General features: G+C 41.9%; 1 protein-coding gene across 2 annotated transcripts in view; it reads right to left on the minus strand.

Annotated features, from left to right (window-relative positions):
* Positions 1 to 6977: 6977 nt before the first annotated feature.
* Positions 6978 to 18636, minus strand: part of LOC125904261 (pleckstrin homology domain-containing family O member 1-A-like) — a 36551-nt gene continuing 24892 nt past the window's right edge. The window contains exons 6-10 of one of the 2 annotated variants that reach the window (XM_049601570.1): positions 18218 to 18538; positions 17959 to 18056; positions 15769 to 15931; positions 15496 to 15608; positions 6978 to 9564 (exon numbers count right to left, since the gene is read on the minus strand). In XM_049601570.1, the coding sequence (XP_049457527.1) occupies positions 8742 to 9564; positions 15496 to 15608; positions 15769 to 15931; positions 17959 to 18056; positions 18218 to 18538 (1518 nt within the window). In that variant the 3' untranslated portion in view covers positions 6978 to 8741. Of the gene's footprint in view, positions 9568 to 15495; positions 15609 to 15768; positions 15932 to 17958; positions 18057 to 18217; positions 18539 to 18636 lie in introns of both variants that reach the window. The other variant, XM_049601569.1, reaches the window with a different exon arrangement.

An 18636-nucleotide genomic window follows, 5' to 3' on the forward strand; every position in this document is an offset into this window, starting at 1 on the left:
GTACCAGCCCTGGAAATTAGGGACCGTACACAAGCCACATCTTTAACCACCTGGAAAACGAAATCCTGAGAGCAGAGCTGATCTTCTTCCAGGTGCTGTCCAAGTGTGTAGGCCTATCGACTGTGGGACAGATGTAAAGCTCTGGGTAGCCCTGCACTAACATGATCAACTTTTCTGTATTTATCAGACTGAATATTTACAGAAGAAGGGAAAGATGTCTGTTGGCTGTGATTGGTTTGTAACATGTCTCCTGTTTGACTGTTGAGCATGGCCTCTTCCTGTGTCTGTCCTACAAATTAAATTCCCACATGGTCCAGTCATATAGGTTTTGATTTATTTTGATAAGGCGCAGCTTCTAAAGTTTCACGCGTATTTGTTTTTTTCTGCAACTAAGCGACCAATGAAATCTTGCTGACTAATGACCTTTCTGGTCAACTAACATTTGGTCGACTATTACAGGGCAGCCTTCCTTCAGCAGAAGTTGAGGATGGTCAAGGTTTGATTGGTTAGACAGAATCAGGACATCCTTCACAAACCTGCCATTTTTAAATAGCCAAGCTATCGTCAACAGCAACCACAATTTTTTAAAATTCACTTGCCCCAGATTTTTTATAAAAGTCCACCCTTGAAACTATGCTGTGCACTGCATACACTATTCATCGTTAATTTGTGCAGACTTTCTTCTGTTTGGTTGCAGATGAAAGGGTCAAGTGAGAGCTGTGTTGCAGTTAAAATTAGGTAAAAGCTACCGTGGCTAATGTACTCTGCACTTGGTTTTTAGGCCTGTATTGACATGGAAAAACAACCCGTACTAACACCGAAGTCATTGAAATACGGCGATGGCCAGTGACATGCAGCGTCAGACACTCATAATAAAAGCCGCCCTTAAATGTCGGCATGATCCAACAAACACCGACTTTCATTCTGGAGAGCGGTGCTCGCATCCCGTAAGATTATAAAGCCAAACCCTGTTCTTTTTTTCCTAAACTTAACCACATGCTTTTGTTGTTGGAGGAAAAAACAACATCAATTTGCGATGTTGTACCAATGTAGTGCATTTATTCTGAAAGAGACTGTATGCAAGCTGTACATTTCCTGTGAAAACAGGAGTATATTTTGAAAGAAGACAATGCATGTAACAGGATCACGTTAACACAGTGGTCCAGAACATCAACAACCAACGCACCCAGGGTACCTTTGCGTGGTATTAGTCCGCTTTTGTGTCTGGCCATCTGACGGGCTTGAGATGCACTGCTGTTGAGGACATTTGGTTCTGCGGTGGGAACCTCTTGCGACCACATGCCTTTGCTGACGTCGACCCCAGCAGGATTTGATCCTGGGCCTTCCACATGGAAGAAGTGCTCTAACCACTACACTATGGAGGCCCTACCTTTCATCCTTCACATTGTACGTGGATGTGTAAAGTCCATGACCAAACATCAATATGTGATGAGGTCTGAGTGAAAATGTGTTGGGAAAAACAGCTTTTGGATACACCTCACCATTATTGTCAATCCATTCTCACCTTTTACTCATCAAATACAAATGATTGGTCAGTGGCCCTTGGCTTCAGAAACTGACACACCAAGGTACCCTTAGTGACGGTATGAGAAGAAGTGGACGGTATAATTTTTTAGAATTTTCTGACACACCTAGAAGCTGCCATAGTACTAAGATTAAGACAGCCTGCATCAGGTGGGTGGGAGAGCGGAGGGTAAGTTGGATGGGTCAATCAAACTCCACCCTGGAGTCAGCTGTTTGTGTCCTGTCTCAAACCAAAAGTCATCTGAGTTATTTCAACAACAGTGTAGCATAGTATGCTAGTGACATGTTACATGAGGTTTGTGGTGTATGTCACGTGACATTACGTTACAAAAGCCCTGTTTCCACCAAGCAGTACAGTACGGTTCAGTTCGGTACGCTTTTTTGCCGTTTCCACTGTGAAAAGTTGTGGATGATACCAATAGAACTACTCCATACCGTCCCCATTTTTGGTCCCTCCTCTGTTGGGGTACCTAGCACATAGATCTGGTACTAAAAGGTGGAGCTGGTTGACTTACTGGTCCATCTACATCCCAACCATCACCTATGCTCTGGGGAGTGACCAAAAGAATGAGATCACGCATACAAGTGGCGAAAATGATTTTCTCCATGGGGTGTCTGGGCTCAGCCTCAGAGATGGGGTAATGAGCTCAGACACCTGGAGGGAGCTTGGAGTAGAGCCTCTGACCCTTTGCGCTGAAAGGGGTCAATTAAGGTGGTTTGGGCATCTGATCAGGATCCTCCTGGGCAGCTCCCGCTAGAGGTGTTTTGGCCACGTCTCACTGGTAGGAGGCCCCGGGGCAGACCCAGAAAAAGAATCAAGAATCAAGAATCAAATTTATTGTCATAATACAAGTTGCACAATGAAATTAGAGGCAATGCCTTGAAGTGCGCAAGAACACACTGGAGGGATTATATATCTTAGTTGATGACGTGAATCCATCAACACACCTTAAATTTTAAAATGACAACTTTGACCATTACTTTAGTCTTATATAGAGACACTTTTAGTAATGAGTGGATCTTCAAGACTTTAAAAATATTCATTAATTTCGACTGGTTTATGTGAACTGCATCTATTCTAATCCTCACTTGGAGGAAAAAAAAGCATCACAGAGCGTCTTTTCTGTGGGCTCCGGCAACACTAAACCCCTGAGCTTGCCTGAGAGGGACCAAATGCACAAACCTGCTATTTTTAAATATCCAACAGAGAGAGACTCTCACTGCAGCCTGTTCTATTTTGTTCTGAAAATGTCAGTGTGCAGCCTCGTTCTGTGGACAATAAACAAGGTGCAGACTTTCATCTATGTCACTGGTGATGAGGAAATACAGCGAGTGCTAGATGGAGCAATGAGTGACAACCCTGCCTACATTTAAGAGTACTGTTTGTGGCAGAAATGCTAAACAGACCGAGGGTCTAGGTACCATGTCTGAAGGGTTACTGTTGGTTCCAAAGGTACTATATTGAAAGTGTTTGGTGGAAACGAGGCTAAACATACTTACTGTAAGTATTTATTTATGTTGTCTAAACCCAAGAAAGTAAACCTGAGTTGGAACTTTATTTTGAAAAGAGACCATCTGCATTTGATAAGCAGACACTGTACATTTCCTTCAAAACTGTAACTTGTACGTGTTATAGTCATTCATTTTCTGTGACCGCTTATCCTATTGGGGGTGCTGATGACACTGAGTGACAGGCGGGGTACACTCTGGACAGGTCACCAGACTATCACAGGGCTGACACATAGAGACAGACAACCATTCACAGTCACATTCACACCTACGGACAATTTAGAGTTACCAATTAACCTGCATGTCTCTGGACTGTGGGAGAAAGACAGAGCACCCGGAGAAAACCCACGCTGACACGAGAAGAACATGCAAACTCCACTCAGAAGGGCTCCCTCTCTCCGGGATTTGAACCTGGAACCCTCTTGCTGTGAGGTGACAATGCTAACCACTGCAAGTTTGCACTCATGTTTGTGAGACGTAAATTTATTTGTTCATCTCCATCTTTTGGTGTATATAAAGACAAAAACACATCTCTGTAATAACTCATCTGGTCACATTTTTTGTTTCCATGACGTATTTTTATTCAAACAAGACAAAATTCAGCCAATAAGGTGAAATGAGTCCACCTGTTCCCAGGTCTTTTTCTTTTTCTTTTCTTTTTTTTTTTTTTAATCAGCTTCAAATGAGACAGAAGAAATGGATTTGGGATCAAAACCTCAATCTGAAAGAGCAGGTGAAATAATCTTACTCCATTGGCATGTTTCTTTAGCTTATTTTATTTTGCATGTGAAGACGCGGTCTAGATGCTAAAAACAGAAAATGGCTCAATTTACCCACAATGCAGTGCCATATACAGTAATTCAAACAGCATTCAAACATCACCAACATATAAATCTTTAGTTAAATAAAATGAGCAAGAAGGAAAACAGAACATTTGAAATAACTTGTTTTTTAAATTTTAACAAAGTGGATTCTGGAATTCATCGTTAACATGTATAAACTTTAAAATAAATGAAATTAGGGCAGCATAGCTCAAAAATCAAGACAATCTTTCAGTTTGTGATATAAAAGCACCAACTTAGGTATGTATATATATATATATATATATATATATATATATACATATAATATAATATAAAGTTTCATTACAAAACTTATGGCTGAAATGGTTTTCTGTTGGCAGCCATATTGGATTTTGACGCCATGGTCATCAGAATGCCAGTCTGCAATGCCCTGATATCCACGTCTTCTACATATTCTAAGCTATATATGTAACAAATTTGGTGCTTTTATCACAAACTGAACGATTGATCAGCTGTGTTGCCGCACTATAAATACATCTGTTCAACATCATTTCATCAACATCACTTACAGTACAATGAATCCTCAATAAGTAAGCGCTCACAGTGTCAGTGCCTCCTTGTACAAATTGTGTTCATCTGAATATTCATGAAAAATGTGCAAAAACACTTAAACTGGAGAAAAATTAAAACGTTGTGACCAGCAAAAACTCAGAGATAAAAATTAATGTGAGCATTTAAGGTAACAATTCCAACAACCAACACAAAAAGTGACTTTTAAATAGAAAATATCAGTTTAATGATATTTTTCCACTGCTACTTGATCAGTATGAAAACAGTTTAAACACTGGCAGCTCTTTTTGTCATCCATATTTCTAAAAAGTGTATGTTTTATTAGAGAAATACATGTATCGTTGTGCAGGACTGTACCTAACAATCACTTCTAATGTTGTTTAAAATATTAGTTATTTGCGAGTCTATAAAATGTTAGCTTAAACCATCAAATATTTAGTTTTTTTTTTTGTTTCATACACTGAAGTTCTTCATTTGATGCCAATTAATCAGTACACAGTTTCTATAATTGTACTGATGGTTTTAGCACAGTTTGTATATTATAAATATTTATGACAGTACGTATTTGTGTATTGATTTACCTTCAGTCTTACTGTGTGTTAACTAAAGTTACATCAATAAATTAGCAGATATTAGTTTACAGCAGATACAGTGATACTGGTGTAAATATGGGTCGATAGTTAAAGGAGAGAAAAGTCAGTATAGAAATTCTTAAATGTGTTTGAGGTAATTTAGAGCTTGTCCACCAGAAAGCGCTAAAAACTTGATTTTTACAGTGTCGCAAACACTGCTGGCCATGATTCTTCGAAAACAAACCAATGTGATTCTTATTTGTCCATAACATGTAAATTTCGTCATTAGCTCATGGGTGCGACATCAAATCATTTGTTTATTTGTGCAGCACGTACGTTGTATGTACGTAAGTTTTGTCATGTATGTCAGTGGCGTTCATATTTCACTGGTTAAATTAGCATCACGTAAATTTAATCATTTAAGTCAATAACACGTAAGTTTTGTCATGTATGTCAGCGACATGTAAATGTAGTCATTTAAACCACATTTATGAAAATTTTGTCATTTGAGTTCCTCGTGTGTACATTTGTTAATTTGTTCCATAACATGTACATTTCGTGCTGTATGTTAGCAACACATAAATTTTGTCATTTAAGTCTGTGACACATAAATTTTGTTATTTAAATCAGTAGCATGTAATCTTTGTCATATATGTCTGCAACATGTAAATTCTGTCATTTAAGTCTATAACACGTAAATTCCGTCATTTAAGTCTGTAACAAGTACATTTTGTTATTCTAATTAGTAACATGTAATCTTTGTTATATATGTCTGCAACATGTAAATTCCATTAAGTCTGTGACACGTTAATGTCATCACTTAACCCTGTAACATGTCAATATCATGGTGTATGTTAGCGACACATAAATTTAGTACTTTAAGACTGAAACACATATGTTTTGTCATATGTCTACAACATGTACATTTTGTCAGATCAGTCCATAATATGTAAATTTTATCATTTTGTTAGGGACACACATTTTGTAATTTCAAACTGTAAAACGGAAATTTTGTCAATTATATCTGTTGCATGTAAATGTCATCATTATGTCTGTGACATGTAAATTTCGCCAATTCAGTCCATAATGTAATTTTCATCATTTATATTGAGAACACATAAATTTGGTAATTTAAGCCTGTAACACGTAAATTTCATTATTATGTATGCAACATGTTAATTTGTAACACATAAATTTTGTCATTTAAATCAGTAACATAGACTTCATGGTGTATGTTAGTGACACATAAATTTAGTCATATAAGACTAACACGTAAATATGTCCACAACGTGCAAGTTTAATCAGTTCAGTCAGTAAAGTGATTTTGTCAATTAAGTCTATAACATAACATCATAATTTATAATGAGGACACGTAAATTTGGTCATTTAAATCTGTGCCACATGAATTTTGTCATTATGTCTACAACATGTAAATTGCGTCATTAAAGTCTGTAACACGTAAATTTCATTATTTGTTCATGTCAGATTTATATTAAGGACTCCCGCACACTGTCTGACTTGCAATGTTTAATTTATTTGCAATGTTTCCGTACTAGAGCTTCATCAGGAAAACAGCTTTTTGTTCATGAGAAGCCATCTTAAATAGGGAGTGGTTGTTTCTCCACAACCAATCCCGTTCCCACATGCAAACACAGAGGGACAAAATCATCATTGGGTTATTCAAACACAGAACAAACAGAGACAGCAAAAAACAAAGCTCTCTGTGTGATATCAGTCTAAAGTAACCCCCACATGTCTAAAGGGGAATACAAAATATAGTGAATCAATTACAAATAAATATTTTTTTCTAGATATTTCTACAGCAAATATAACAGATTCCCTTTGTAAGTAGGCTGATAGGGGTGTGTTTTTTTGCTGTCTCTGTTGTGTGTTTGAATAACCCAATGATGATTTTGTCCCTCTGTGTTTGCATGTGGGAATGGGATTGGTTGTGTAGAAATGACCACTCCCTATTTAAGATGGCTTCTCATGAACAAAAAACTGTTTGCCTGAAGGTCTAGTACCGAAACGTCGCAGTTGATGTAACAATTTTATTTTATCTTTTATTTATCTATCATTATCTTTAATTTTTTTACATTTTTTTTTCCTCTCTTTAATCTTATTCTATTTAATGTCCTTTGATTTTGTCTTGTGCTGCTCTGACACTTGAATTTCCCCCCTGGGGGATCAATAAAGTATATCTTATCTTATCTTATCTTAAATAAATTATACATTGCAAGTTAAACAGTGTGTGGAGTCCTTTTGCAACTTTTTGAACTTTTTGGTCTTCTCTCTCCAACACACCTGTCTTGTTTAATAGATGTGCAGAGTGTTTCCTTTGTTCTAGATTTATATTAAGAAGAAACTGTGAAGAAAAAAATCAATTTCATTAGATTTTTTAGGTCGTCCTTTAAAAACAGTTAGGGTACTATTTGTGCTAATTAAATTGATGCAGCACTAAAGCACAAATATCAGCTGATAAAATAAGCTGGGTGCTGCTGAATTACCTGATCTGGAGATTCTGTCTTGTAAATGTTCCGTTTTTAAAATCCTCATGGTTTCAGATTTGTACTAACCTTGTATGTATTCTTCATTTAATCTTATATTAACCACACAGCAAATCAGGAGCCAAGTAGTATTTCGGCAAAGAAAAAAGGTACATATTGCACAGAGAGTGGGAGGAGCAGGAGTTTACATCAGTTTGCCCCCAAGCAGGTTAATGAAGCCATGCTTTTTGTTCTGTTACATTAGCGAGTACAGTGTCAGAGAAGACATATTCTTTGTTTCTCACTGACATTATTGCTTATTCTCTCTTCATGGTGTAGAAAATTAAACTCCCTGATTTTTTCTTGAAGCTTGTCAAAGGTCTGTGAGATTAAAAATATCAACAGTGAACAGTGAGCAAGAGGGATGTTTTGGGAAGGATAAAGTGGGCTACAACTAAATCAGAGATTGACAATTTAGATTATTTTAACAGAAATATCACACAAGAAGACATAATATATATTAGTAAATAAATCAGGTAACAGATATTTAAATTCTTAGTAATCAGTGTCAATATTGGAAGTCCATATTTGGTGAATCCCACCAAACACCACTGTGCCCTTAGGAAACATAATGCTCTTCGGTGCCTTCATGTTTTTGTCATATTGAAAAAGTTTCCCATTGTATAAATATTGACATCTTTGCTTGGAAAAAAAAGTCTCTTTAAATGACAAACTGTCTTTTTTCATCTTCACAAAACCCTGAATATCTCTTCCAAAAGACTCTTGGGGAAGAACTTGTCTTTGAATTTGACAGAGAGGCTTTTCACTTCACTTTCAGCGATAAAAGACAAAGAAGAAAAACGTGCAGCACCATTAGAGAAGGTGAAGGGGAGTGCCTCTCCATTAAAATTGTATTTGCTCAAATTAAATGTGACACATCTGTCACACAAAGAGACTTTATGGAATAAAAAGGGCAGCAGAAGTGAGAGGGCATCTGAGTGATGACAGTCTGTGCACTGTGGAGGATTAAAGTCATTAAACCTCCTGGGAAGAACTGTATCGCTGGTTTCAAAATTATCCACATTTGCTTAAGTGTTCACGTGCATCCCACCATCCCCAGATTAAAAGATGAAAAACATTTGAGGAACAGAATTAAAAATCCCAAAATTCTGCAAATCCGTCTGCATGCTGAAAAATGCTGCTACTCCCACTGAGAAAATTCAATCCAATGAATATTTGTAAAAACAAAATCCTCATCAAGGTGTCTCGGACTCGTCATCCTCCTCAGGTGATGTTGGTGAGGTAGGCGTGTCATCCTCATCTGCTGGTACAGTCACTGTGGGCAAACCAGCCGCCGCTGCTGTTGTCATCTTCTCATAGGTCCTCCTGCGCTGCCGCCGCAGTGTCTGGCTCTGCAGCTCCTTCACCTCCTGCAGGACCTCCTGCGCCTCCTTCCAAGATGACACAGCCTCCTCCAGGAGGCGCTCTGCCTCCTCACGCCTTCTCTCAACCTCCAGGTCCTCTGACAGCAGGGAGGGAAGCGAGGAGGGCAGAGGTGGAGACAAGCGGTGTTTGTCTGGGGTTTTGGGCTGCGGGGACTCGAACGATCCAGAAAGACTCGGGGAGTTCTTCTGACTTTGACAGGGTGACCCCTTGCTGTTCCCCAAATGAGGGGAGTCTGTTTCACTCCCCTGTGGTGAATCAGATCCTTTAACCTGAGAGGAACCAGATCCTCCGACACTTGGAGGTGATTCATGTGATTGCTGTACAGGAGAGTTGTACTCCTTGTTGGGACAAGAAGAGGTGGACGATCCCTTGAGTTTTGGTGAATGGACTGTGTCGGAGCTCTTTGTCCGAGGAGAGTTGGTGGCATTCAGACAGGGTGAATCTTTCAGTCGGGGAGAGTCGTTTGTTTTAGCGGCAGGTGAATGGGATCCTCTGGAGCGAGGCGATTCGGTTCCTTTGGAGCGATTCCTCTTGGCTTTGGATCGAGGAGACTCTCTTCCTCTCAGACGAGGAGATTCTTTGCCCCGCAGTCGAGGAGAGTCGCTGCTCCTGCTTCGCGGAGATCCAGATGACCTGCTACAGGGGACAACAAAAATCAGTTAAACGTTGATTCTACTTGATATGACAGGACAAATTTTAAATTTTAACTGCACAAGCTGCAGTGTTCAAACCAACAGGACTTGGCTGTACATTTGGCAATTAAAACTTGGCTGCAGGCATTTAAAACCTCTGTATGCTTCAATATATCCAACCATCTCGATATTCAGGGGGCTTGACCACATATTTGGTGCTTTCCTAATCATTCCAAAAACCATGCCCACTTCTTGCAATGACTTGTAAATTGTGTGCATGACCAACACATTCTCACTCTGAACTCACATATCGACGTTTGGTCATGGACTTTCCACGTCCACATACACCCAGGGTGTGTTGGTTGTTGATGTCCTTGGACACCGTGTTAAGTTCTGCCTGTTACATGCATTGTCTTCTTTTCAAATACACTTCAGTTTTCACAGGACGTTTACCATTTACATCCAGTCTCTTTTAAAATAACTACACTATGTGAGTACAACAACATGAAATGACATCTTTTTAATTCCAACAACTAACACACGTGGTTGGGTTAGGCACCAAAAACACATGGTTAGGTTTAAGCAACAAAAGCATGTGGTTGGGTTCAGGATATAAAAACACATCAGATTTAGGCAACAAAAACATGTCAGGTTTAGGCAACAATAACACATGATTAGGTTTAGGCAACAAAAACACGTGGTTAGGCTTAGGTAACAAAAGCACGTGTGTGGGTTTAGGATAAAAGAAAAGGGGTTGGCTTTAGAATCTTATGGGACACGAACACCACTCTCTCGGGTGAAAGTCTGTATTTGTTGGACCCACCCTTCCTGCCTGCCCCAGTCAAACTTTCGCTGCTTAACTTTCGTCCTTGTCCCGTTGTGTTTCCCCCTGATGTTGCTGGGCGCTGTTAAACTATAATGGCAACCGGCTGCATATCATGCTGACATTAAAGGACGCCTTTTTCCGTTGGTTTCTGATGCAGCAAGTCACTGCCCAAGCACCAGATTTCAAAACTCTGGAGTGAGACCGGGCTTGTATGGGGAACTGCGCATTGGTTCGACAGCCCATTGGTTCGACATCCCATTGTTCCGACCATATTAAACTCATTGTTCCGAAGTCTGTTCCGAAATCATCATGATCTCCTGTAGTTAAGGTCTGGTTAGGTTTAGGCACAAAAACCACTTGGTTAGGGTCAGGAAAAGATCATGGTGTGGGTTAAAATGAAAAAGAAAGTGACAAACACATAAGCCGTGAGCCTGTTCCGCCTCAAGCCGGTCGCGGCACACCATATGCCCGCCGCGAGCCGTTCAGCACCGCAGACAGTTGGACTAATGGGATGTCGAACCAATGGGCTATCGAACCAATGACATGGACCCGCTTGTATGACAGTAGCTGGGGATTAAAAGATTTAGTCCCCCCCTCCCATTCCTAGTAGTGGTATATCTCACACTCTTTCCAACGGGTAGGGCTAGCAGCCGCAGCAGTAGCAGCGTGTGTGGCTGGAACCGCTGCCCACATCACCTATCGGGGGGTAAGATGTACACTCACGCAGACATAGTTTAACTTACACAAGTTACAACACATCCCATTTACTGTTACAACAAGCCCCAGGCCCAGGCTGATAATATAAAATGTCTGCAACATTTCTCCTGCATTGTTCAAAAGCCTACTCAATTACGAGTGCTGCTAAGCTAAAAGCTAATGATTAAGCTCAGAGTTTAGTGATAGAGAGGACAGGAGAGAAAGAAGAGGGAGAGGACAGGACAAGAGCAGTCAGTGGCGCAGCGGCTCGTAGCTAATGTCTGTAGGCTCTCCACCTGTCAGTGAGACAAACATGAGAGACGTGCAGTCTAACTGACGAGGAGCAGTCATTACGCGCGACTATTACTCACAGTTGTGAGGTGCGCAGCGGCAGATCTCACAGCACACTGTTTATAAACAAGTTTACCAGTTTAATTGCAGGAAATGTTTAGTTGTTAAGCCATTTCTCATAAGTATAGACATTCACTGTATATCCACTTTTCTACATGTGGCTGCTGCTGGCTTGAGTCTTAGGCTGACCAAATGTCCTCTTTTGCCCGGACATGTCCACTTTTCACGTCCTGTCCAGGGCATCCGAGGGGTGTTTATAAATTGATGATAATGTCCGGTTTTCCTAACATAAATATATAACAAAATAAGATAAAATAGGAAAACTTGTCTCTCTCTTTTATTTTATTTTCAACGTTTAATCAAGGCGGGCGGCGGAAGGTCCGAGGCTTCCAGCGAGGGGAGAGGTAGAAACAAACAGCCAATGTGTGTGTGTGTTCTGTTCAGGTGTTGTCATGTAAATAACAGTCCTGGTCCCCAAGCAATAAACTTATAAATTTATTTTTACACTACATTTTCACTGACAGCTGACCGAATCCGCCCTGAGCCCGAATACAGTTTATACATTTTTGACCAAACCCAGCCCAACCCGTCGGGTAGGCCTACCGTCGGGACCCATCGGGCTCGGATCGGGTAGCCACACTGTAGTGTGTGTATGTGTCCCCTATCTATAGGGGCCTATCTGAATTTCTGTCTTTGAGAGATATTATTTTGTAATATAACTGAATTTTTTATCCATACATATAAATTTTAAATATATTGAAATGAAAAGGCATCTTTGAGTAAACTGCGAGTAGGCTATCTCATGGCCGGGCCGAGTGTCCTCTTTTTTGGAAATCAAAATATGGTCACCCTAGTCTTGACTCTCTCGTTATCAATAACTTGCAATGCTGAAATAAATGTTTAAAGTCAAAAAATAGCAATTTATTACGAACAGCCACCTTCCACCTAATACCATTGTTTGTATTGCTGGGTGAATAAAGAAGAACTTGTATACAGGTAGGGTAAGGACTAATACAGTATAATGCAATAATTATAATTATCATTACTTTTGATAACATTTTTTAAAACCTTTGATTTGAACATGCTGACAGCTCAACACTGCAAGACAGGTTTCAAAGGAGAATAAGAGAAAGAGAGAGAGAGAGAGAGAGAGAGAGAGAGAGAGAGAGAGGGAGATCAAGTGGGCGTGTAAATACCATAATCTGATATCTTTCATCTGGAAAAAGGCAGTTATCTGATTATGAGAAATCTGATAAACAAACTTAGATTTTTGCCTGATAATTACTTTATTACATGTGTACATGTTAATTTGATTTCAATCATTTTGTTTTAAATCTGGACATGTGCAGGTGGACTTAGCCAGTGCTAAGAAAGGTCCTATGCCTGCCTGTTGGAGAGAAAGAGAGAAGATTAAAGCGTCAAATTGCGGTAAAAGATGCTGTATAAAAGACAGGCTACAACTTTTTTCCCTTGTCCCCCCTGGAATTATTCTCTAAAATTTTACTGTTTATTGTCTCCCCCAACTATGAAATGGGATTTTCGCCCCTACCTGACACACCAAGCCGATGGTCGGCTGTCGTCTAAAGTCGGGCCGTCGGTGAGCGTCTGTCGCCCTAGTTTTTGCGGTGTGTCCCGCACCATCAGCACTTAGGTGTCGGCGTCGGCAGCTTTTCGACTGATGGAGCATGTTGATGGAGCTTGAGGACATCACTCTGATTAGCTGTTCAGGTTTTATTTCCTCACCCCTGTAGCGAGTGAATCTGCCTGTAGTGAGACCGGGGCTAACCTGTGCTTCCTCCTCACAGTGTGTTCACCCCAGGCGCGAGGCGAATTTTTCGCGCAATAAGATTACATACAAAGTCAATGTAAAGACATAAAACTCACTGGAGACAGATGGATATTTATTTTGGTGCTAATACTAAATGCAGGCTCCACTTCACCGACGGTGACTGGGATGCTCGCCCTCACTGCAGGTGTCTGGGTTATGGAGAACGCAGGCAGCCTTCACACACTTCTCTGCCACATCTGGATGGACCTCAGTGGTCAACAACTGCCCCACGTTGTTCCGAAAATGGAGGACAAGCTAATAATAGCTGTTTGTGGCCACCCTGAGCTTTATGACGTTATGTCCCCAAATTATAAGCTTCGGACCAAGAAAGACCTGGCGTGGAGGAAAGTGAGTGAGGAGGTTGGTCTGCCTGGTAAGTTTTGAAAATTGATTCCAACTATCGGCTGTACGTTTCTATCAACAAAATTAGCACTAGCATTAGCCCCAGTTAGCACAACTGATGAAGCTTGCTTTCTGGCCGGCATACTTGTCTGATTTACTAGCGGTGTGAACACACTGTGACTCGCATGAATGACTCGCGTGAATGTCGGGAGTAAAAACAAATATTCCAGTGGTCAAACTCGCGCGAGTAGAGTGAGGCGAATATTTTACTTACGCAGGTGTGAACACACTGTCAGGCTCCACTTCACTCAGCTGCCTGACAGATCCGCTGCTTCTTCCCACTTTAACCTGAATAATATAGCGTTCACACCGGGCGCAAGTGAAGCGAATTACTCGCTCGTAACGCAAGTAACGCGCCGCGCGTAACGAGTGAGTTTAGACGCCTGACCATTTTGTTAATTTGCGTTATTGCGTCATTCTCGCAAGTAGCAGGGAAGCCGGCTGTGCTAACTGGAGCTAAGCTAGTGCTAACGTTCATAGTACAACCATTCTGCAAACTAATTAAGGACACATATTTACAGAACTTACCAAGTAGACCAGTCTCCTCTGCGACTTTCACCCAAGCCTGCTCCTTTTTGTTGCGGTCTCTGTAGAGTAGATACGTAGTATCATATAGCTCTGGGTAGCCGCACTAAGTTTCTCTCCCATCTCGGCATCAACAACTGGACGTCAGGGCATCAAGACGTCACTGATGACCATGGCTGAGATAACCACCATCGCTGCTTTGTACCTGCTCTGAAGTCCCAGATGCGTCGGAGGGCCAAACGCCGTCGTTTTTGGGTTCACCCTATCCTGCATTAGTGCATCCAGCTCGGCGAGTTTCACCACCTCCTCCAGGAACTCCGTCTGGATGATAGCCGCTTTCAGAGGTAATTCAGGCTGACTGGGGCCCAGTTTGAGGACCTGTTGGCGAGGGTTGGCGCCAGGATCTCCCAGCAGGACACCAACTACAGGCGCTCCATTTCAGCTGCGGAGCATTTGTCCATCTGTCTCTGGTGAGTAGCAGTGTGTCAACAACGTCCAGCATGACTGGAGGGAAGCACAGCCAGTTAGCCTCCGCTAGCCTCCCAGCTAGCCCCGGCTCTCCGTTTGGATCCAACAGGAGCACCGAGCCCTGGTTTGTTATTCAGGTTAAAATGGGAAGAAGCAGCGGGTTTGTCAGGCAGCTGAGTGAAGTGGAGCCTGCAGAGGAAACACCAGTGCTCGGCTGCAGATAGAAACCCCTCAGCTGACAGGATGTACCACTCTGTCACTACGCTCTCTCTCACGCAGGCACAGAATGTACGTGCTACTTGGCCGTCGGATGTAGTCCGTGTAGTGTGTTCAAATGCAACTGACACAGGGCGACGTGAGGCGACGTGAGGCGACTTGAGGTGACGTAGACGACGCAACAGTTGGCTTTCTTCGCCGCTAGTTCTTTGTTGATGGTTTGGTGTGTCCGCACCTTAAGGAATATCTTGCAGGCAGTTTAAGATTAGATAAGAGCCAGAGCTTTTACAGTTACCATTAAGGCCTGGTTGGACCAAAAACCTGGTGGTCAACAGGGTTCTGGATGAAGCTAGGTCCAGGTAGTTAAGATGAAACCTCTATGATTCATCCAAGACTGTTGCTGAGCTGTCCTCCACAAGGAAGTTAAGGGTGTAAGTCAAGTAATAGTCCATTTTCGTCGGAGTACTCAGAGGACTGATCACAGTGATTACAGTGACTTGGAAGTGTAAGTAAAACCTGATCAAGTGTATGTGAGACATTTTGTGTCACAGATAGAAAGACTCCAAAGACCTATGGAGGTCAAAATATTATTACATATTAGTAAAAATAATAAAACCAACCTGGAGTGAGGAGAGTCTGAGCCCCTGAGGTGGTGGAGGCGAGGGGAGTCGATGCCCTTCAGGTAGGGTGAACTGCCTCCTCGTTCTCTTTCTGCTTTGGCCTTCTGCAGCTCCTGTCAATCATGACAGACAACGTTAGCCTTAACTGAAGTACATTTATTAATTTCTGCATTTAAGTATTTGCTTCTGGTGACCAAACTGTCCCATCATACAGCCAGTCAATCAAAAACCAACCAGCCAAGCTCAATGAATTCATGGAAGAAGCGGTTGTACCTGCAGTCTCATCTCCTCCAGCAGCTCCTGAGCTCTCTGCATCCTCTGGGCGATGAGACTCTGCAGCTGACCGACTGGCTGCACTGAAGCCCCGCCCCCAGCCTCCTCTTCGGTTGGACAACGCTGAAGAGCTGAGCGCAACTCGGAGCGAATCATCGCTGGTCTGAAGAAGGTAAGGAGGAAGAGGAGAGAGACAACATAGACAAAAGAAAAAGTTAGAGATAAATAAAAAGACTTTTAATTTTGAAATGTTATAGTTAAACACCAGAAGTAAACTTAGCAAGACCATAACCTGAGTCCCAAATACTTTCCCTTTATGCTGATAGTTTCAAAATTATCCATTAATTTTTTTCTTTCTTCCAAGCAGCCATTGTTCTCACTTCATTTCTGTGAAAATCGTCTTGCCATTATTTAAAATTTGCTATGCGTAGACAATCCAAGTTACCCTACTCACAAACAAATCACAAACCAAGTGGACTTGTGGACAAGTGCAGTCAGCAGCAATGCTGACCCTTAGCGAGACTGTCATGGTAATTTTCGTCTGTCTGCATTCCAACCTTTTGGTAGTTACAAAAATCATGATTGAATGCAGGGTATCTAAGCTACCTTAGGGTGCTTTCACACCTGCCCTGATTGATTCAGTTCAAACTCAAGTTCGTTTGCCCCCTGGGGTTTGTTTGTTCAAGTGTGAACACAGCAATCGCACTCAGGTGCACACCAGTTACAAACAAACTGGTGCGGTACATTTGAGGTTAGAGTGTGTTCCTACCAAGATCTGAACCAACTGCAGTCACATTATGCATTGTTTGGGTTAAACAATCATGAACATGTTACAGTCCTGGAGGATTATCAATGTGTGCCTGCTCCTGTACTGCCTTAATATGCACATCTGGGGCATTAAACATTGTTTTCTAGTTGGAGCCATGCCTCGTTTTCAAACTGTATGGTTTGCCAAAAATGAAAAGTCTCGCCACCAGACAATCAGAGATCTCCCCCTTCTGATAGTCTGGGGACACTCCTTTCTAAACTGTGTTTAACACACCGGAGAAAACGGCCGGCAACAAAGCAACGCCTCTTGCATTTTTGAAAAGGACACGCCCTCCCGGAAATGTGCGCTCACCCTTTTCTCGTCTGCAAGGAAACAAACACACAGAGACCTTGAAAATGGATGCCGAGAGATTTAACTCAGTTTTATCAAACGTGTGCTCAGTCCACAAGATTGTGGAAACGAAGGACTTACAGCGACTTTGTTTAAAATTTTTAACACAGTCGGACTATGTTTACGAGCACTAGAGTTCAGCGAGCCACTGAAGGACCGCCCTGCAGATTTACTATTGGTTCTGCAACGTAGGGGGTTTTTTTTAAACTCTGAAATAGTATCCGCCCATCTAAACACAAAATCATGGAGAAAGACATCAGTCTTTAGTTAAGCAAAGCGTCTAAAGACTGACTTGTGAGTCTAAAAATGAACAATGCAAGCAATATAGTAAACGATGACCAGCGTAGTTGTCTCTCTATTGTGACATTAGAAAGTATCGCATTTATCTTGCAAGTGTACTCTTCTCCACGTTTTGTTTATTTCCTGGATTCTTCCTGAATGGAAATTCTGACCAATCAAGAGCAGCTTTCTCATGCAAGGCATTTCATCTGGTTGGCTTGTAAATGCTGCTGTGAGAACACAAACTAACTCTAAGCAATTATGCAACTTTGTAACAAAATTAGTCCCTGATTTGGACCAAAGCAAGACAATTCTAGGTCTGAAAGTACCCTAAGAGATAGGGTTAAGAGTTGGGCTAAAGGAGCCAGTTGGGGTTGTGCAAGCATCTGTTCAGGTTGCCTCCTGGGCGACTTCCTTGAGACATTTTCCAGGCACGTTCAACTGGGTGTAACCATATTTCCCGTGTGATCTAGGATTGTCTTGAAAACACCCAGAAAAATAGGAAGACACCACTAGGAAAACTGACAAGTAGGCTACCTTGCTCAGCCTGCTGCCACCATGACCCAGACATGAATAATACATAGAAACTGTATGAAGGGATAGATAATCCATTACATCTTTATATTGCTATGTTAAAGTGAATCCCTGAATGCACCAGTGGTGAGGTATTCAGAATTTGCTCATGTGGATGTGGTTTGCCGGGATAGAAGCTGTGTTGTGATGGTTGGTTTTACAATCAGGTCTTTGTGTACCTGGAGGAGAGAACTTCATCCATAGAGGCACAGCGACTCCGGCCCTGCATGCTGAACCTCTTCCCTGGCTGTGGCGTTCGCGACTGAGCCTGAAGGACCTGAAAGGTAACACAAGTCTGCTGTTTATATCTGTGGTTCGATGGTAAGTAGGAGATGTTCCGGGTTTGACAAAAAAAATTAGTTCATTTATATTCATAAAATGAGTATTGGTTTGTGTAGCAGAAGCTATGATCTACAGGGATAATAGTAGTTTCCCAACCTGCACCTGCTGGGGTTTGTGGATCTTAGAGACCTCCAAGTGGGAATGTTTGCCCCAGGACAGCTCACTCCCCCTGGGCAGACTGCTGGTCTTCACCTTGGACTCCTTGGAGGTCACCCGTAGCTTTGACACGTCAGTGCCAGCTCGCTGACGAACCCCCAAAGATCCAACTGCTGCCACCTGTCCACACGAACCACCCCTCTGCAGGTCGATTTGTAAGTTCTCCCAGGAATCCCGGGAGCTGCCTTCATAGCCCGGGGAGAAGCCATCCTCCTCAGCAACCAGGTCAAGGGTCAGCATGCCATGGGAGGAGGTGGATGCCTGGGGTGAGTGATCATACATTTTAGATTTTAAAGGTAACGTTAATAGTGTCATGCATTAAAAAGGTCTGATTAAGGAAAACGGAGAGATTTCAAATT

Source organism: Epinephelus fuscoguttatus, linkage group LG17 (genome assembly GCF_011397635.1).
Source record: "Epinephelus fuscoguttatus linkage group LG17, E.fuscoguttatus.final_Chr_v1".
NCBI classification, from domain to species: domain Eukaryota; kingdom Metazoa; phylum Chordata; class Actinopteri; order Perciformes; family Serranidae; genus Epinephelus; species Epinephelus fuscoguttatus.